At 41.7% G+C, this 13,442-nt stretch overlaps 1 protein-coding gene across 1 annotated transcript in view; it reads right to left on the bottom strand.

Annotated features, from left to right (window-relative positions):
- Lrp2 (LDL receptor related protein 2) overlaps positions 1 to 13,442 on the bottom strand; it is a 163,093-nt gene that overhangs the window by 57,389 nt on the left and 92,262 nt on the right. Inside the window, exons 34-44 of the mRNA XM_052182629.1 lie at positions 11,625 to 11,734; positions 10,978 to 11,155; positions 9,925 to 10,138; positions 8,589 to 8,828; positions 7,103 to 7,291; positions 4,167 to 5,087; positions 3,871 to 4,036; positions 3,359 to 3,517; positions 2,120 to 2,406; positions 1,052 to 1,255; positions 71 to 313 (exon numbers count right to left, since the gene is read on the bottom strand). Coding sequence (XP_052038589.1) covers positions 71 to 313; positions 1,052 to 1,255; positions 2,120 to 2,406; positions 3,359 to 3,517; positions 3,871 to 4,036; positions 4,167 to 5,087; positions 7,103 to 7,291; positions 8,589 to 8,828; positions 9,925 to 10,138; positions 10,978 to 11,155; positions 11,625 to 11,734 — 2,911 coding nt within the window. The remainder of the gene's footprint in view (positions 1 to 70; positions 314 to 1,051; positions 1,256 to 2,119; positions 2,407 to 3,358; positions 3,518 to 3,870; positions 4,037 to 4,166; positions 5,088 to 7,102; positions 7,292 to 8,588; positions 8,829 to 9,924; positions 10,139 to 10,977; positions 11,156 to 11,624; positions 11,735 to 13,442) is intronic.

Genomic DNA, 13,442 nt, shown 5'->3' on the forward strand with positions numbered 1-13,442 from the left:
GAAACATTTATTTTCTTGCATCCTAACATAGGACCACAGACCCCAAAGGAAGGACCTAAAATGCACTCACGGCAGTTTTTCTCATCTGAGGTGTCATTATCATGGCAATTGTTCATGCCATTGCAGACGTAGCTGAGAGGGATGCACCTCCCGTTGCTGCAAGTGAACTCTGTGGTGCTGTTGCAGTTCCTGAACAGGCATCCTGCCTCGTCGCTGTTGTCCCCGCAGTCATTGTAGTAATCACAGCGATAGTGATATGGCACACACCGCCCATTGGCACAAGTGAAGGCTGTTGATCGGCATGTGTGAAAGGCTAGAAGGAAGTGGAGAGAAGAGGCCTTCCAGTTACAATTTGTAACGTTAACACTGTAACGTTCCTGGGGTTACAATTTGTCTCCCAGAGAAGAATCCTTCCATTTACAATTTGTAACATTAACATCGTAATGTTCCTAGGGTAACAGTTTGTCTTGCTTCTAAAACAGAAATGCCTGAAAGTCAGACTGGGTGCAAAATGCTTTTAAAGAAAGAAAGCATTAAGTGAGTGAGGAGTCACTTCATTTGTACATAATCTCACTTCTCAAGTTTATCTCATGCACAGAGAAAGGCATGCAAAATCACACTACTAGAGAAAGGTACCCAACTACAAATCCCCTTGAAAGACCACTGTGTCTTACTCCAATGACATAAAACCTGAGCAGGGACAGTCAGAAACAGTATAATAAAATGATAACAGTAACCCCTGCTGCCCTTAGTGCCATATTGTCATGCTCCAGGGCCTGCTCTCTTGCTTCTTACAAGATCTCTGGTAAGCACTGTTTTATTGATACCTGAGCAATATTTCCAACCTCTACAGAGACTAGAAATGTTAACGCCAGGACTTGAATGTAATAACCTTACTCATCTACATGGAGGGGATTAAACAGAAATACAGCCCGAGTTATCAGACTGAATGTTTTTGGCTCCAACAGAAAAGCCATTCATACAGTGTTTTGTGCCAACCAGCTGCACAATGACATCTTAGCTCCAAACACCAACTCCGAGACCAACTTACCACAGACTGTGGGCAGCTCATCACTGCCATCACCACAGTCATTGTCATTGTCACATTTCCAATCTTGAGTGATACAACGCCCATTAAGGCAGGTGAACTGGAACTGATTACAGCGGGTGCCTGTGTCCACCACACAGTACTTGTTATCATTGGCCAGATACCAGCTGCCCTCGTGTGGGCACTGACACTCAGCTCCGTTTGGACCTGGAGCAGAGAAAAGCAAAACATGAGCATAGGAACCTTTCTTAGACTCCTCCAGAATGGCGTTTACGACATCTTAGAGATGAAACAGCACCTGTGATGGCTCGTATATGCTCGGCTCAGACAGTGACACTATTAGGTGTGGCACTGTTAAGGTTATAAGACTCTCATGCTAGCTGCCTGGAAGCAAATATTCTGCTAGCAGCCTTCAGATGAAGATGTAGAACTCTCAATTCCCCCTGTACCATGTCTGCCTGGATGCTGCCATGTTCCTGCCTTGATGATAATGGACTGAAGCCAGCTCCAATTAAATGCTGTCCTTATAAGACTTGCCTTGGTCATGGTGTCTGTTCACAGCAGTAAAACCCTAAGACACCATATTCTGACCTCTTTTTCCATTAAAAACAACCACTGCCCATCTACAACACAATGACTCCCATGGAAGAATTCTCAAAGACACAATATCAGGAAGTACATATTCCTATGAAACTGTCCTTAATGAGATTCATAGCTCACCCTAAAATACCAAACTAGAGACGGCAGCTCCTAAACAGAAAAATTACATTAATAGAATTCCTATTCTCCTCAGAAAGCCAAACCTTTCACCTTAATCTCTCCCTTCAACAAGCTTCCAGTTATACTGCCTTTACAAAGCCAATCCACGCAGAACGAACAGAAACCCACAATGCAAGCCTCTCAAAATATAACCCTTAGTCCACTTGATCAATAACCTGAAATGAAGAATTTCAATTTCTTTTTCTTTTGAAGATAATGCCCTTGCAGCCTCCCTCACCAAGTGTCCTTGTCATTGTTGTGGCAGTCCTTGTCACTAAATACTTGTTTCCATCTTCCTGCTCATCCCCTTACCTAGAGCACAGATATGACTGCATCCTCCATTGAACTGGTCACAAGGGTTGCTACACTGCTGCTGCTGGGTTTTGACAACTGTGGAAATACCACTAGGCTGGGTGGGCATACGAGTGGTCAGTGCCATCAGATCTGACCCATCGTACTTGTTAGCACGGTAGATTTTTCTGGTGTACAAGTCTGTCCAGTAAATGTACTGGCCATAGACAGTCAGGCCGAAGGGATGGAAGGCGGTGCTGACGACTTCTCGGTTCGAGCCCGTGAGAGAACTGCGTTCTATTTTCTGCCTGAAGCAAAAAAGAAAGAAAAGCAATTGCTGAATGGGAAAAAGAATTCTAACGGCTAGGCTTCCTTCAAATGGCAGTCAAGCAGTGTAGACATATAGGGTGCATGACACAGGTCTCCTTCTTGGTGATGGTAAGTCTTATTTGCTCGTACAATGGCCTACATGTATCATTTCCTAAGACTCAGGCTAACATTAGAAGCAGGAACCGTCCAAGAAAGGATTTGCATAATGCATGGGGCCTGGTGTGAAACATAAGCGAAAGAAAGAAAGAAAGAAAGAAAGAAAGAAAGAAAGAAAGAAAGAAAGAAAGAAAGAAAGAAAGAAAGAAAGAAAGAAAGAAAGAAAGAAAGAGAGTTTATTTCTTTTAATGATATTGATTACTTTGGGGAATTTACTTAGAATGACACAGAACACTGTTGCTATGGTTCAAATGAGAGAATGATGATGGGGGGGGGGGGGGGGGGAAGGCATCAGAATATTTCATCACAAGGCCAGAATCTGCAAGGAAACAAACATGCAGACAAACAACTATAATGAACAAAATCATTTCATCTCTTGAACTCTTCAATCAGGATGACTACAATGTAGTTACTTGGAAATATCACATAATTATGTTACAAGTGCTTAAAAGGAGTTTTCAAGTGAAATTTGCTGGGAAGCACGCCAGAGAGAAAGGACTGATTTGAAAAGACAAACCAACAGACACATTATTCAAATCTGAGGCTTATAGGCAGAAATTGAGTGATTCCATTATAATTATAGTTACATTTGGTGATGCAGAGATTTAGATGTCTTAGGATATAGACAAATTCTCAGTCACCAAGCTAGAGCATAAAATAGTTCCTAAAACTTTAATTCTACATTAAGGCAATTATCTCTCTGGTTTATCAGATTTTCATGACATTGAACAAATCCTTCTATGTCTAACATCCACATGACTCAGAGACACCTACAGGCTAGCATCTGCCCAGTAGAGAAGGTCAGTCTCAAGGTCCAAAGTGAGTCCGTTGGGCCAAACCAGGCTGGTGTTCACAATGGGGACCCGGAAGTTTCCTCCCAGTGTGGCTCTCTCAATTTTGGCATTGGTACCCCAGTCAGTCCAATACATATACCTAGTTAGTCAAACAGAGAGCATAATTAATTCACAACAAGGAAGCTTTTACAGACTTTTCCACTTTTTACAGTGGAAATATTCATTGATTGTAATAACCATCAATATATAGGTAAGTAAAGAAGTATTCCATTCTTTTCCAGACTACCTTGCCAAAATGGCTGCGCTAAGTCAGACCAGGAAAAGTCACCAAAAGCTCTGCCTCTGTGCATATAATAATAATAATAATAATAATAATAATAATAATTATTATTATTATTATTATTATTATTATTATTCCCTATGCACATAAAGTAATTTCTAGCCCCACTCCATCCTCAAATAAGCAGATAAATCAAAAAGACCTTGGCATACCCTCGGCAAGGATCTAACACAATAGCTCTTGGTTTGGAAACACGGGCAATCACAGCGCGATTAGATCCATCTTCAGCCATGGAACTTATTGTCTGATTTGAAAAGTCACTGTAATAAATTCTTCTATTTATCCAGTCAAAGGCTATGCCATCAACAACTCCTACGTCTGGATACACACAAGTAGAGAGACACATACTCATAAGATGTTAGAATCTCACAGGGTATTAAGACGATTCAGTATGCAGCCCTCCTTATATCTACTGCCAAGGTAAACCCTAACCCTGATGGGCACTTACCTGACAGCAGGACAGTTGGTGAGCGGGTTCCTGAATACAGGTTGACATAGGAAATCTGGCCACGGACAGAGTTTAACTTTTGTGTGAAGAAGATCCTATTATTTCCACGGTCATAGTCCAGTGCAATGACAGTTCCTGCCACGTTTATCACTTGGAAAGGGAGGCTATGGTCTTGAGGGTCAAAGTGTAAACTTCTCAAGGAATTATTTAAGGAATAGATGAGGAAGTCTTCTCGGGAAGTAGCACAGCTCCTGCCATCATCTTCCAGAGTCCCAAAAGCACATCCACATTTGGGGGTAGGCAACTGGGGTAAGGCAAAGCAAAAGTGGGAACACCCGCCATTGCTTTGCAAACAAGGGTTATTGTTAAGCTCTGCTGGTGAGAGGGGTTGGGCGTGCTCATCGAAGATGGTCACATCACGTAGCAAGTTGATACTATCTCTTATCACTGTTGGTGGGTCTGTATTCCCTGGTTGCTTGCTGGCTTGAAAGACTTTTTTCAAATTTCTATCCACCCAAATGATAGACTCTCCAAAGACAGTGACACCATAAGGAGTGGGGTAACGACTACCGTAACGAACCACTTGAGATTCTCCTCCATCGAGATGGATCCTGGCAATTATATCTAAGGAGTCGTCAACCCAATAAATATAGCCAGTGTCATGGTCCACTGCCAAGCCCCGAGGGGTGACAATGCCTTCGGAAACAAGGACAGTTCTATTGGTACAGTCAAGAAAAGAGCGTTCAATCTTTGGCTTCTGCCCATAGTCGGCCCAGAAGAGATATCTATGCTTGGGGTCAACAACAATATGCCTGGGCATATCCACTGAGACTTTGAGAAGAACACGGCGGTATGTGGTATTGATCCGTATCACTTCTATCAGTGTTTCAGACACAAAGGCATTGGTAAAATAAAGGTTTCCTACAGGGGAAGAAAAGGATGTTGATGAATGGAAAACCAAGAAGAAGAAAAAATCATAACAAAATATATAAGGTTAAAGTATGATCAGGAGAGATGGCTCAGTGGTGAAGAGTTCAAATCCCAGGAACCACATGGTGGCTCACAACTATCCATAATGAGATCTGATGCCTTCTTCTGGGGTGTCTGAAGATAGTTATAGTGTACTTATGTATAATAAATAAATCAATACATCTTTATATAAAAAAAGGAAGTATGATCACAGAAATATTGGCAAGTGTGGAGAAGCTTTTAAAAGACAACCAGATAAACCCTTAGAACAGACCTAACAAATATAAACAAATTTATTGTATTTTCAAGGCAATAAAGCTTCTAAAAATAAACATTTATGCTTGGGAAGTAAAGGGAAAACTTTTCAAAATTTATTTTCTCAAAAATCTTTAGCTTCCTTCTTACTCAGATTAGAATTCACAACCAGTACTACAACTCCCTTCCTACTAAAAGGTGTATTGTTTCTTTCCTCTTCTACTTAAAACATGAGTCTTTAACATTCTTTTCAAAGAGCCTAAATATGCTTTATCATGGCATAAAGTGCATTATAGTCTAAAAAAGCAGAGAGAACAGCTATAACCACCTCAGATTGCTAGACATGCCCTCCAATGTTCTTTTTGTTTAAGGTTAACAGGGTCTTTTCTAAGTCTTCCTAACTAGTGTAGATGTTTTTATCCATTGACTTTCTAATAGCCACCAAACGCAAAATCCACTTTCCTTTTGTGTTAAAGTATAATGCAAACTCGTGAATAACATACCAAATCGAATGAAGTACTATAAAATGAATGCGTGTGATGAGTTGAGGATGCTAGATCCTAAACCACTGATCCATAAAATGTCAGTTATTGAACTATCAATACTATGCACATTTCATTTCCCAGCCTGCCTCAAAAAAGAGCCAGAGAAATTAGTCCAATATCAAATATGTAACTGATAATATTTCTGTGCATTATATCTTTACTTAAGATGGGATGCTGGGGATGATACTGTGTACTCCCTTAATCCGGGGTGGTCAGATAGTGCCAGGTGGTATTTTAGGCTTGTGGTTTGATTGTTTGTTTGTTGAAATAGGGTTTCCAGAGCTCACTGTGTCACTAAATGCCTTTTACTATTTTCTGAGACTCCCGCCTTATCTCCCCGGTACTGAGATTACAAGGCATAGGATAACACACCCAGCCAAAATAAATGGTTTCTCTCTCAAGTGTTCAACTCTGCTATTGTGACATGAGAGCAGCCACTAATAACCCCAAATGAATGACTGTAAGCGTGTCACAGTAAAACGATACGAAAGAGAAAATAGACTACATTTGTCCTATTGGCCCTATTTATCCATCATGAACAGTACACTTCAGATGGGAATTAGGAATCCATTAAAATTTTAGCTAAGTTACTGGATTTACTATTTACAATGCGTGTTTATATTTAAGCAATGTCTACTTATGAAGCTTAATAATATACAATGATATCCATTTTGATTAAAAATATATTCAGAAAATTTGTAGTGTAGTAGTTCTCCAAGGATCAGTGGGAATGAGTGGTAGGTAACTCGAACCTGAGCAAGTTAATGATCTAGTGAGTTGGACATATTAGTAACCAAGAGAAACACCCAATGATTTTTGTATGCATTAACGAGGAAGCAACTAGTTGCATTAAGAATCTGCAACTAGAATTGCTTGACATTAAAGTAAGTGAACACCTTTCCCCTTCATAATTTTTAGATCTTTCTAATCTAGAAATTTGCTGTCAACCTTAAGACGAAAACTACAAACCCACAATTTAGTATTTTTCCTGCTTGACTGACTAAAAATAGAAGAAAATGAAATGATTCTTTCATAATTAATCTGTTAAATAAAACACCTCATCTTTTTATTTAGTGAGTGCGTAGCCTAGTTGCAAATGATCTTATGGATTATCTAGAAGAACCAATTCAGACAGCAGAGATAGAAACAGAGGTACAGGACACATACCTGCTACCCAATCCACGGCAATGCCCCGGATTCCATTTGCTCCAATGCCGTAGGTAACAATGTTGGTAAAATTAGACCCATTGGGTTTGATTCTACGAATTCCATTAGAGGATCTTACAGAGCTGCTAAAATCACACCAGTAAATAAAGCCATTGGCAACATCCACATCTGCATGCAGAACATTTCGCCCTAGAACATTCAAGAAAAAAACAGCCAACTAAGCTGGCACCTCCTTTCCCCTGTTTTATTAGTGTTGGTTCATGTCACAGACAAACGTGCTCCGTTATAACTTTGCACCCCTGCTATCAATAGCCTGCTCCTCACTACTGTTCCCCACCATGTGCTTCTAAGTTCTCATCCTATTTTCATGTAATATGTTTCATTGTTATTACGGCATGTATACATACATGTAAATATGTAACTACAGGGGCTGAGGCTGCCGAGTGCTGCTCATACGCACTGATGGCCTATGAGTGGAATGACAGGTTAGCGAAGCTTATCCAATCTCAACTGGTGTTGAGATTTTATAGTAATAAATGTGAAACAGCAGAGCAAGCGCTTCAGGCAGGATCCCCAGTGACTACCAAGGTCAATGGTAGCTTAGGGAACAAGTTCTTCCTGGGGCCCAAGTCAAACGGAATAGATAATCAAAGGGGGAGAAATGCGTTTAACACAAAGCAGTAACTGACGGTGAACACCTTAGCTAAATTTCTGAATTTCTAAATTCCATATCAAGACCATAATACTACCTGTCAAGGTCTATTTCTTCTGAGTTTGTTGCCTTTTTCTGGTTGGGTTGGTTTGGCCTTGCAGTGCTAGGGAGCAAATTCCTGGCCCTCAGTGCCACCACAGAGCAAGTGCTACTCCACTGAGTACTACCAGCCCTTGGTTTTCTGAAGCAGGTATCCTTGCAAGGTTATTCTCACATATTCCTTATGCTACTAGAAAACTCTTGAGTTCTAGCCACATACCTTGACATATCCAAAAGACATACTTATAGATCCACTGTATGAAAACATAAGTGCAGTAAAAAAAAAAATTTAATTATTAAGAAAGAGACAGGTGTGGTGGCACCTGCCTTTAATTCAAACACTCGGGAGGCAGAGACAGGTGTGAATTCAAGTCTAGCCTGGGTTTCAGACCAACCAGGGCTATATAATGAGACTTTACCATCCCCAGGCAAAAAGAATATTTATGGATTCTTTTATTATTATGTTATATAACAAGCCTACGCCTTGTGGAGAACAACCATTCTTCAATACTTCATGAAAAAAATCCATGCTATGTTTTTTTGTCCCCCTAGGCCCGTGGTTCTCATAAACCAGCAAAATCTGGCCCCATTAGGAATACAGGTCCTCTAGCCATGTCCCAGAGGGAGAGGACTTGGCTCAACTCTGAGTCTCACAGTCCTCCAGAAGAGTATGATGAACCACACGGAGCTGGCACCAGACGGAAGCAAACCTTACTTATTTAGGAGTTCCCTTACCTTGGCCAGCCACTGGCACCATGGCCTCTGAGTGATCAGACAACTCCAAGCTAAAGCCTCTAACTGCAGGCAGCATGGAGACGACCAAGAAAGAGTTATATGGAGAGCAGGAGCGACCGTCGGGGCTGAGCTTAAAGCCACTGGCACAGGCACAGGAGAACAGTCCACCTGGTACAGGCAGGCAGATCTGTTGGCAAGCATTTGGGTTGTTGCTACAGCCATTGGAAGAGTCAGCAGCATCTAAAAGAATTCAAAAATCAGTCTGTAATCTTACGTGCTTGGCAGGCTAGCTCACTCCTTTTAATTAAGCCGACCAAATATTATAAAAATAACAAGCACGTAATAACAAGATCGGCAGGCTAAAATCAATACTGAAAGACGGGGATTTATTTGAAGGCTTAACTAGTACTTGTAAGAAGCAGTACATGTCAGAAGATGGAGCAGTGCTGTGCTGTGTTTTGTTGTGTTGTGTTGTTTCGCTCTCTAAAAAGCACACAAGGATTAAAGAAGGTAGAAATCTATATACTACTGTTTTGCCCCCCCCTTGCCTTTCAGCCTATGAGATGAGGATATTTAAAAGACATCTTTAATCACATGCAAGAAAAAAAAAACAGAAAATAAACAACATTGTTGATTCTCTTTGGTTAGAGACTAAAAACCATGAATATAAAAGCTTGGGAGTCTGACACAGGCAAATCTCTCAGTTCAAGGTCTCACTCATATTCAAGACTCTGAATCAATAAACTAAAGAAGTTAATCTGTATTGTGTGTGAGGGAGGGGGTATTCCTGTTAGGACTAAAAATTCTGTCCCAAAATTCATAGACAGAAAGTCTTCCTTATCTTAGGCATACATCAGTAAATAAAACAAAAGAAGCAACTGCCCTTCATGGAAGTTCTATTACCACAAGAAACCTGGACAATAAAAACCAGATAATATGCTGAGGAATGCTATAAAGTAGAAAAGCAGGATCAAAGTTAAAACTTAGAAGAAGAACTGGCAGTGGCAGGACAAGCTTTTAATCCCAGCAACTGGGAGGCAAAGGCAGGCAGATCTCTGAGTTCAATGCCACCGTGGTCTGCAGAGTGAGTTCCAGTACAGCCTGGGCTGGACAGAGGAACCCTGTCTCTGAAACTCAAAAAGAACATGAATAAGTTTACTCAGAAGCCAATTCTGGCCTTTTGATATGCCAGATAAATCAGACATCAAACTGTCAAATATCCCAAGTAATTCTGTACACATGTGCAAACATGCACGAGGACCTACAGTGTGGAAAGAGGCTTCTAGATGTGAGGGGGCAGACACGTGACTAGGCATCACACGTGACTAGTACTCACTGCGGCGGTGGTAAACCCGAAGACCCCTCAGGTCTGGAATGTTATCTCTGAAGACTACTTTGTTATTCCCAGAGGACTTGTCAACTCTTTCAATGACCTCATACTGTTCATCAGAGTAATAAAGGAAGGAGCCGTGGACCGCCAGACCCCACGGGTGGGCCAGGTGGTGTACCAGAATCATCCTCTCTGTGCCGTCCACATTTCCTCTTTCAATCTGAAAGATCAGAATTCTCTTTTAAATTCTCTTCGATCTAAAAGATCAGAATTCTCTTTTCTGAAAAATCAGAATTTCTCTTCTGGAAATGAAGCTAGTGTCTGGTGATTCGACTGCATGATCACTATGGCTAACACCAGTGTCAATAATCTAAAATCATTACCTTTGAAAGATTTCAGAGTATGTTCAGCATACAAACAATCTAATTCATCACTAATTGTTAATGAGCGCTTCCTTTGCCAAGATCAGCTATATAAGCATACGGCAAAAGCCAGGTCTCAAAGGGAACCTTATAGTACACTCATTACAGAATAAAGGAGCTCTATCTCGGAGTTTAAAATTATCAGCAGAGGAAATTTTTGTGTATTAACCATGTGAAATGGTGTGTATTAATCATGTCTTTAGCTGATGAGCTGAGACATTTCCTCAGTCTCTGAAAGAGAGAGAGAGAGAGAGAGAGAGTCTGTGAGTGTGTGTGTGTGTGTGTGTGTGTGTGTGTGTCTACTCTGCAACAGGAGAACCTAGAGTGTTCTCAAAGAAAAGAGTGATATCACTGAAACATTAAATAAATGTCTCTGAAAGGACAGGTAAGAAATGGAAACAGGTGATATCTTATCCCAAATGAAACCAGAGGTTTATAAGAAAAAAGCATGACCGTCATTCTGTTTTTCCATACATTGCACATAGTGGGGGTGGGGATGGAGTGCAGGACTACAGTGAGGAGAGTGTGGTCAAGAGAAAGGGCAGCAGTAGGGACCTGCTTCAAGCTGCCCAGAATTCAGCACATTCAGAATCACACAGCTGTTCAAACTACGGATGTGAAGACTACAGCCACTCACCACGCCTCTGCTGGTGACTGCCCAGTAGAGTTTCTGCTCCTGGATGTCAAGGGTGACAACCTCCAGATGCTGCAGGTTCCCAGTGAAGAGGATTTTTAAAGATGTTCCATCCATATTAGCACTTGCGATTTTGGCAGGAACCCCACTGTTCGTCCCTTGATCTGACCAATATAATTTCCTAGAACCATGAAAAAAATATGAGTGTTTCATGAACCAGGAAATAGATAAGGGCACACAACACTGGGGAGCATTTAACCAGTGTCCTGCCGCTGTCTCCATAGTTCTGTTATGGGGAGCTGCATGCTATTTTAAATAGTACTGAAGACAGGATGGTAAAATTTCCCGTCTACTCAGCCTTTAAGGTCTGATAAGTCAGAACGCATTGTTCTCTCTTGTATTGTTTAATCCCTACAATTCCTGCATAGGGAACATGAAGTCTTTCTTGAACTTAAAGAAACAGCTTATATCCCTCACATTCAACGTAACCTAGAGTTACTGCTCTTCGCAGTGACGGCTCTTCCTCACTGGGGTCTACCTTATTCAAATGTCACATATCCTGCAGTTTGAAATGTTAACAGGACACTTCATCAGACAGACCAGGGCCCTGACAGGTTGCCCAGTGCAGACAGGAATGTACTGTCACTTACCCACGTGCAGGATCAACAGCTATGCCAATCGGGAAACCAACGCCGAGCGAGGTGCCGTCATTGGTAATCAGGGTTTTTCCATACCTTATGTCTCCCCGGAGTGTCAACACCTACAGTCCAAAATCGTGTATTAGAACTTAATTTCTTTCATGGAAACAAAGACAGGTGGGATACAAAACTAACGCTAAAGCATGTCCAGGGTTGAGATGGGACGAGACACCATGATCCCGCATTGTGCTGCCCTGTTCCCGCTTCATCTTTCCTCTCTAGAGCTGAGAGGAATAATCTCAGTGGAAATGAGAATTTTAAAAGTACAGTCGGGGTCGGGGAGATGGTTCAGTGTTTGAGAGCACCAGTTGCTCTCCCTGTGGACCCTAGTCTAAGTTCTCAGCATCCGAATTTTGGCTCCTGAGTGCCTATGACACCAGTTCCAGGGGGCCTGGCATTCTCTTACATCCTCCACAAACGGGGCTTCAACGTGCTGCACTGACAGCAAAGTGCTTCTCAACTGATGAGTAAACCTACTGTCTACCCTGTTCCTTTATACTTAAGGTTTGTCTGCAAAGTTGCTACTGGATATAGATTGCTTATGTGTGTTAGTATCCACCTCTCTTTCCCTCCCTCAAACACACACACACACACACACACACACATACACGCACACACGCACGCACGCGCTGGGGTAGATGCTATGTTCCTCCCTCATTCTGCACCCTGTCTAGCATCTCTGATTCCTGCTTGAACTACAGAAATTTCTCTCATTTCAAATTGCCTCTTTCCGTTCCAATCTCCTACCTTTTCTGGGCCTAACGGTCTTCTTGGGTCACATTAAGCCCCTTCTCCTCGGCTTTTTCTATTCTACCTCAAATTCTCTCGTATAGCCACCTGTAGGCTTCATTTTTAAGCCACGTGGGGTTTTTTTTTGTTTTTTTTTTTTCAATGACTAGGCACGCAGCTACCCCTAGTGGAAAGAGGGTTCTTCAGCACCTGCTCCTATTTTCCTCATGGAATGAAGTGCGCTACACCCAGGCCAGAACAATACAGACACGCAAGCATTCTACTGCTTTCCCTATATTCACCGGGAAGAACTTTACATTTATATTATCTAAGAGAGTAGCCAATACAGATCCGTGGATGGGTAATCTCCCATTTTGAATACAGTGATAATTTGCTCGAAACACCTTTACTTATTGAGCTAGGAGGTTTTATCAAGGTCAAGAAATCATGTGTTCAGTGTCAAACAGTTCAGAATCGGAGGTTATCATTGCTGTCTCCATTCATAACACATATTTGGCCTCAGTTTAGTTTTGTTCTTTCATACCAGGTGTTTTATCCCTCCGCCTTTTCCATAGTTGATTGTTTTTCTAGAAATAGGTATTGGTCACTGTCCAGGGTCAGTTCTAATAGGACCTAGGAAGCTTTCCGCCAGCCCTCCCTGCTAAATAGCATTTTATATTTATTGTTCTTACCGCACTGGAACAAAAGTATTGGTTTCTGTGCCAACTACTTAAAAGGAAAAAAAAAATGCTTTGCTCATGTTTGAATATCCAGTACCAAGCAGGCTATCAATCCATAGAAAACATTTACTAATATCTGCTGAACAAATAAAGCATGTGTTGGTATTCTGTCTAAGCTCCACCCCACACCTACCTGGCAATAGCCAGGTATGCCCCGCCCCATGGATCTAGCCCACTATAAAAGGAGCTACTTGCCCCTCCTCTCCCTCTTTGCTCTCTCTGCTCTCCCACATACTCTCACTTCTCTGCCCCTTGGGCTCTCCCTCCCCAAACGTGGTCATGGCCAGCCTCCACTCCACTT

The sequence above is a fragment of the Apodemus sylvaticus genome, chromosome 5 (assembly GCF_947179515.1).
Source record: "Apodemus sylvaticus chromosome 5, mApoSyl1.1, whole genome shotgun sequence".
Lineage (NCBI taxonomy): Eukaryota > Metazoa > Chordata > Mammalia > Rodentia > Muridae > Apodemus > Apodemus sylvaticus.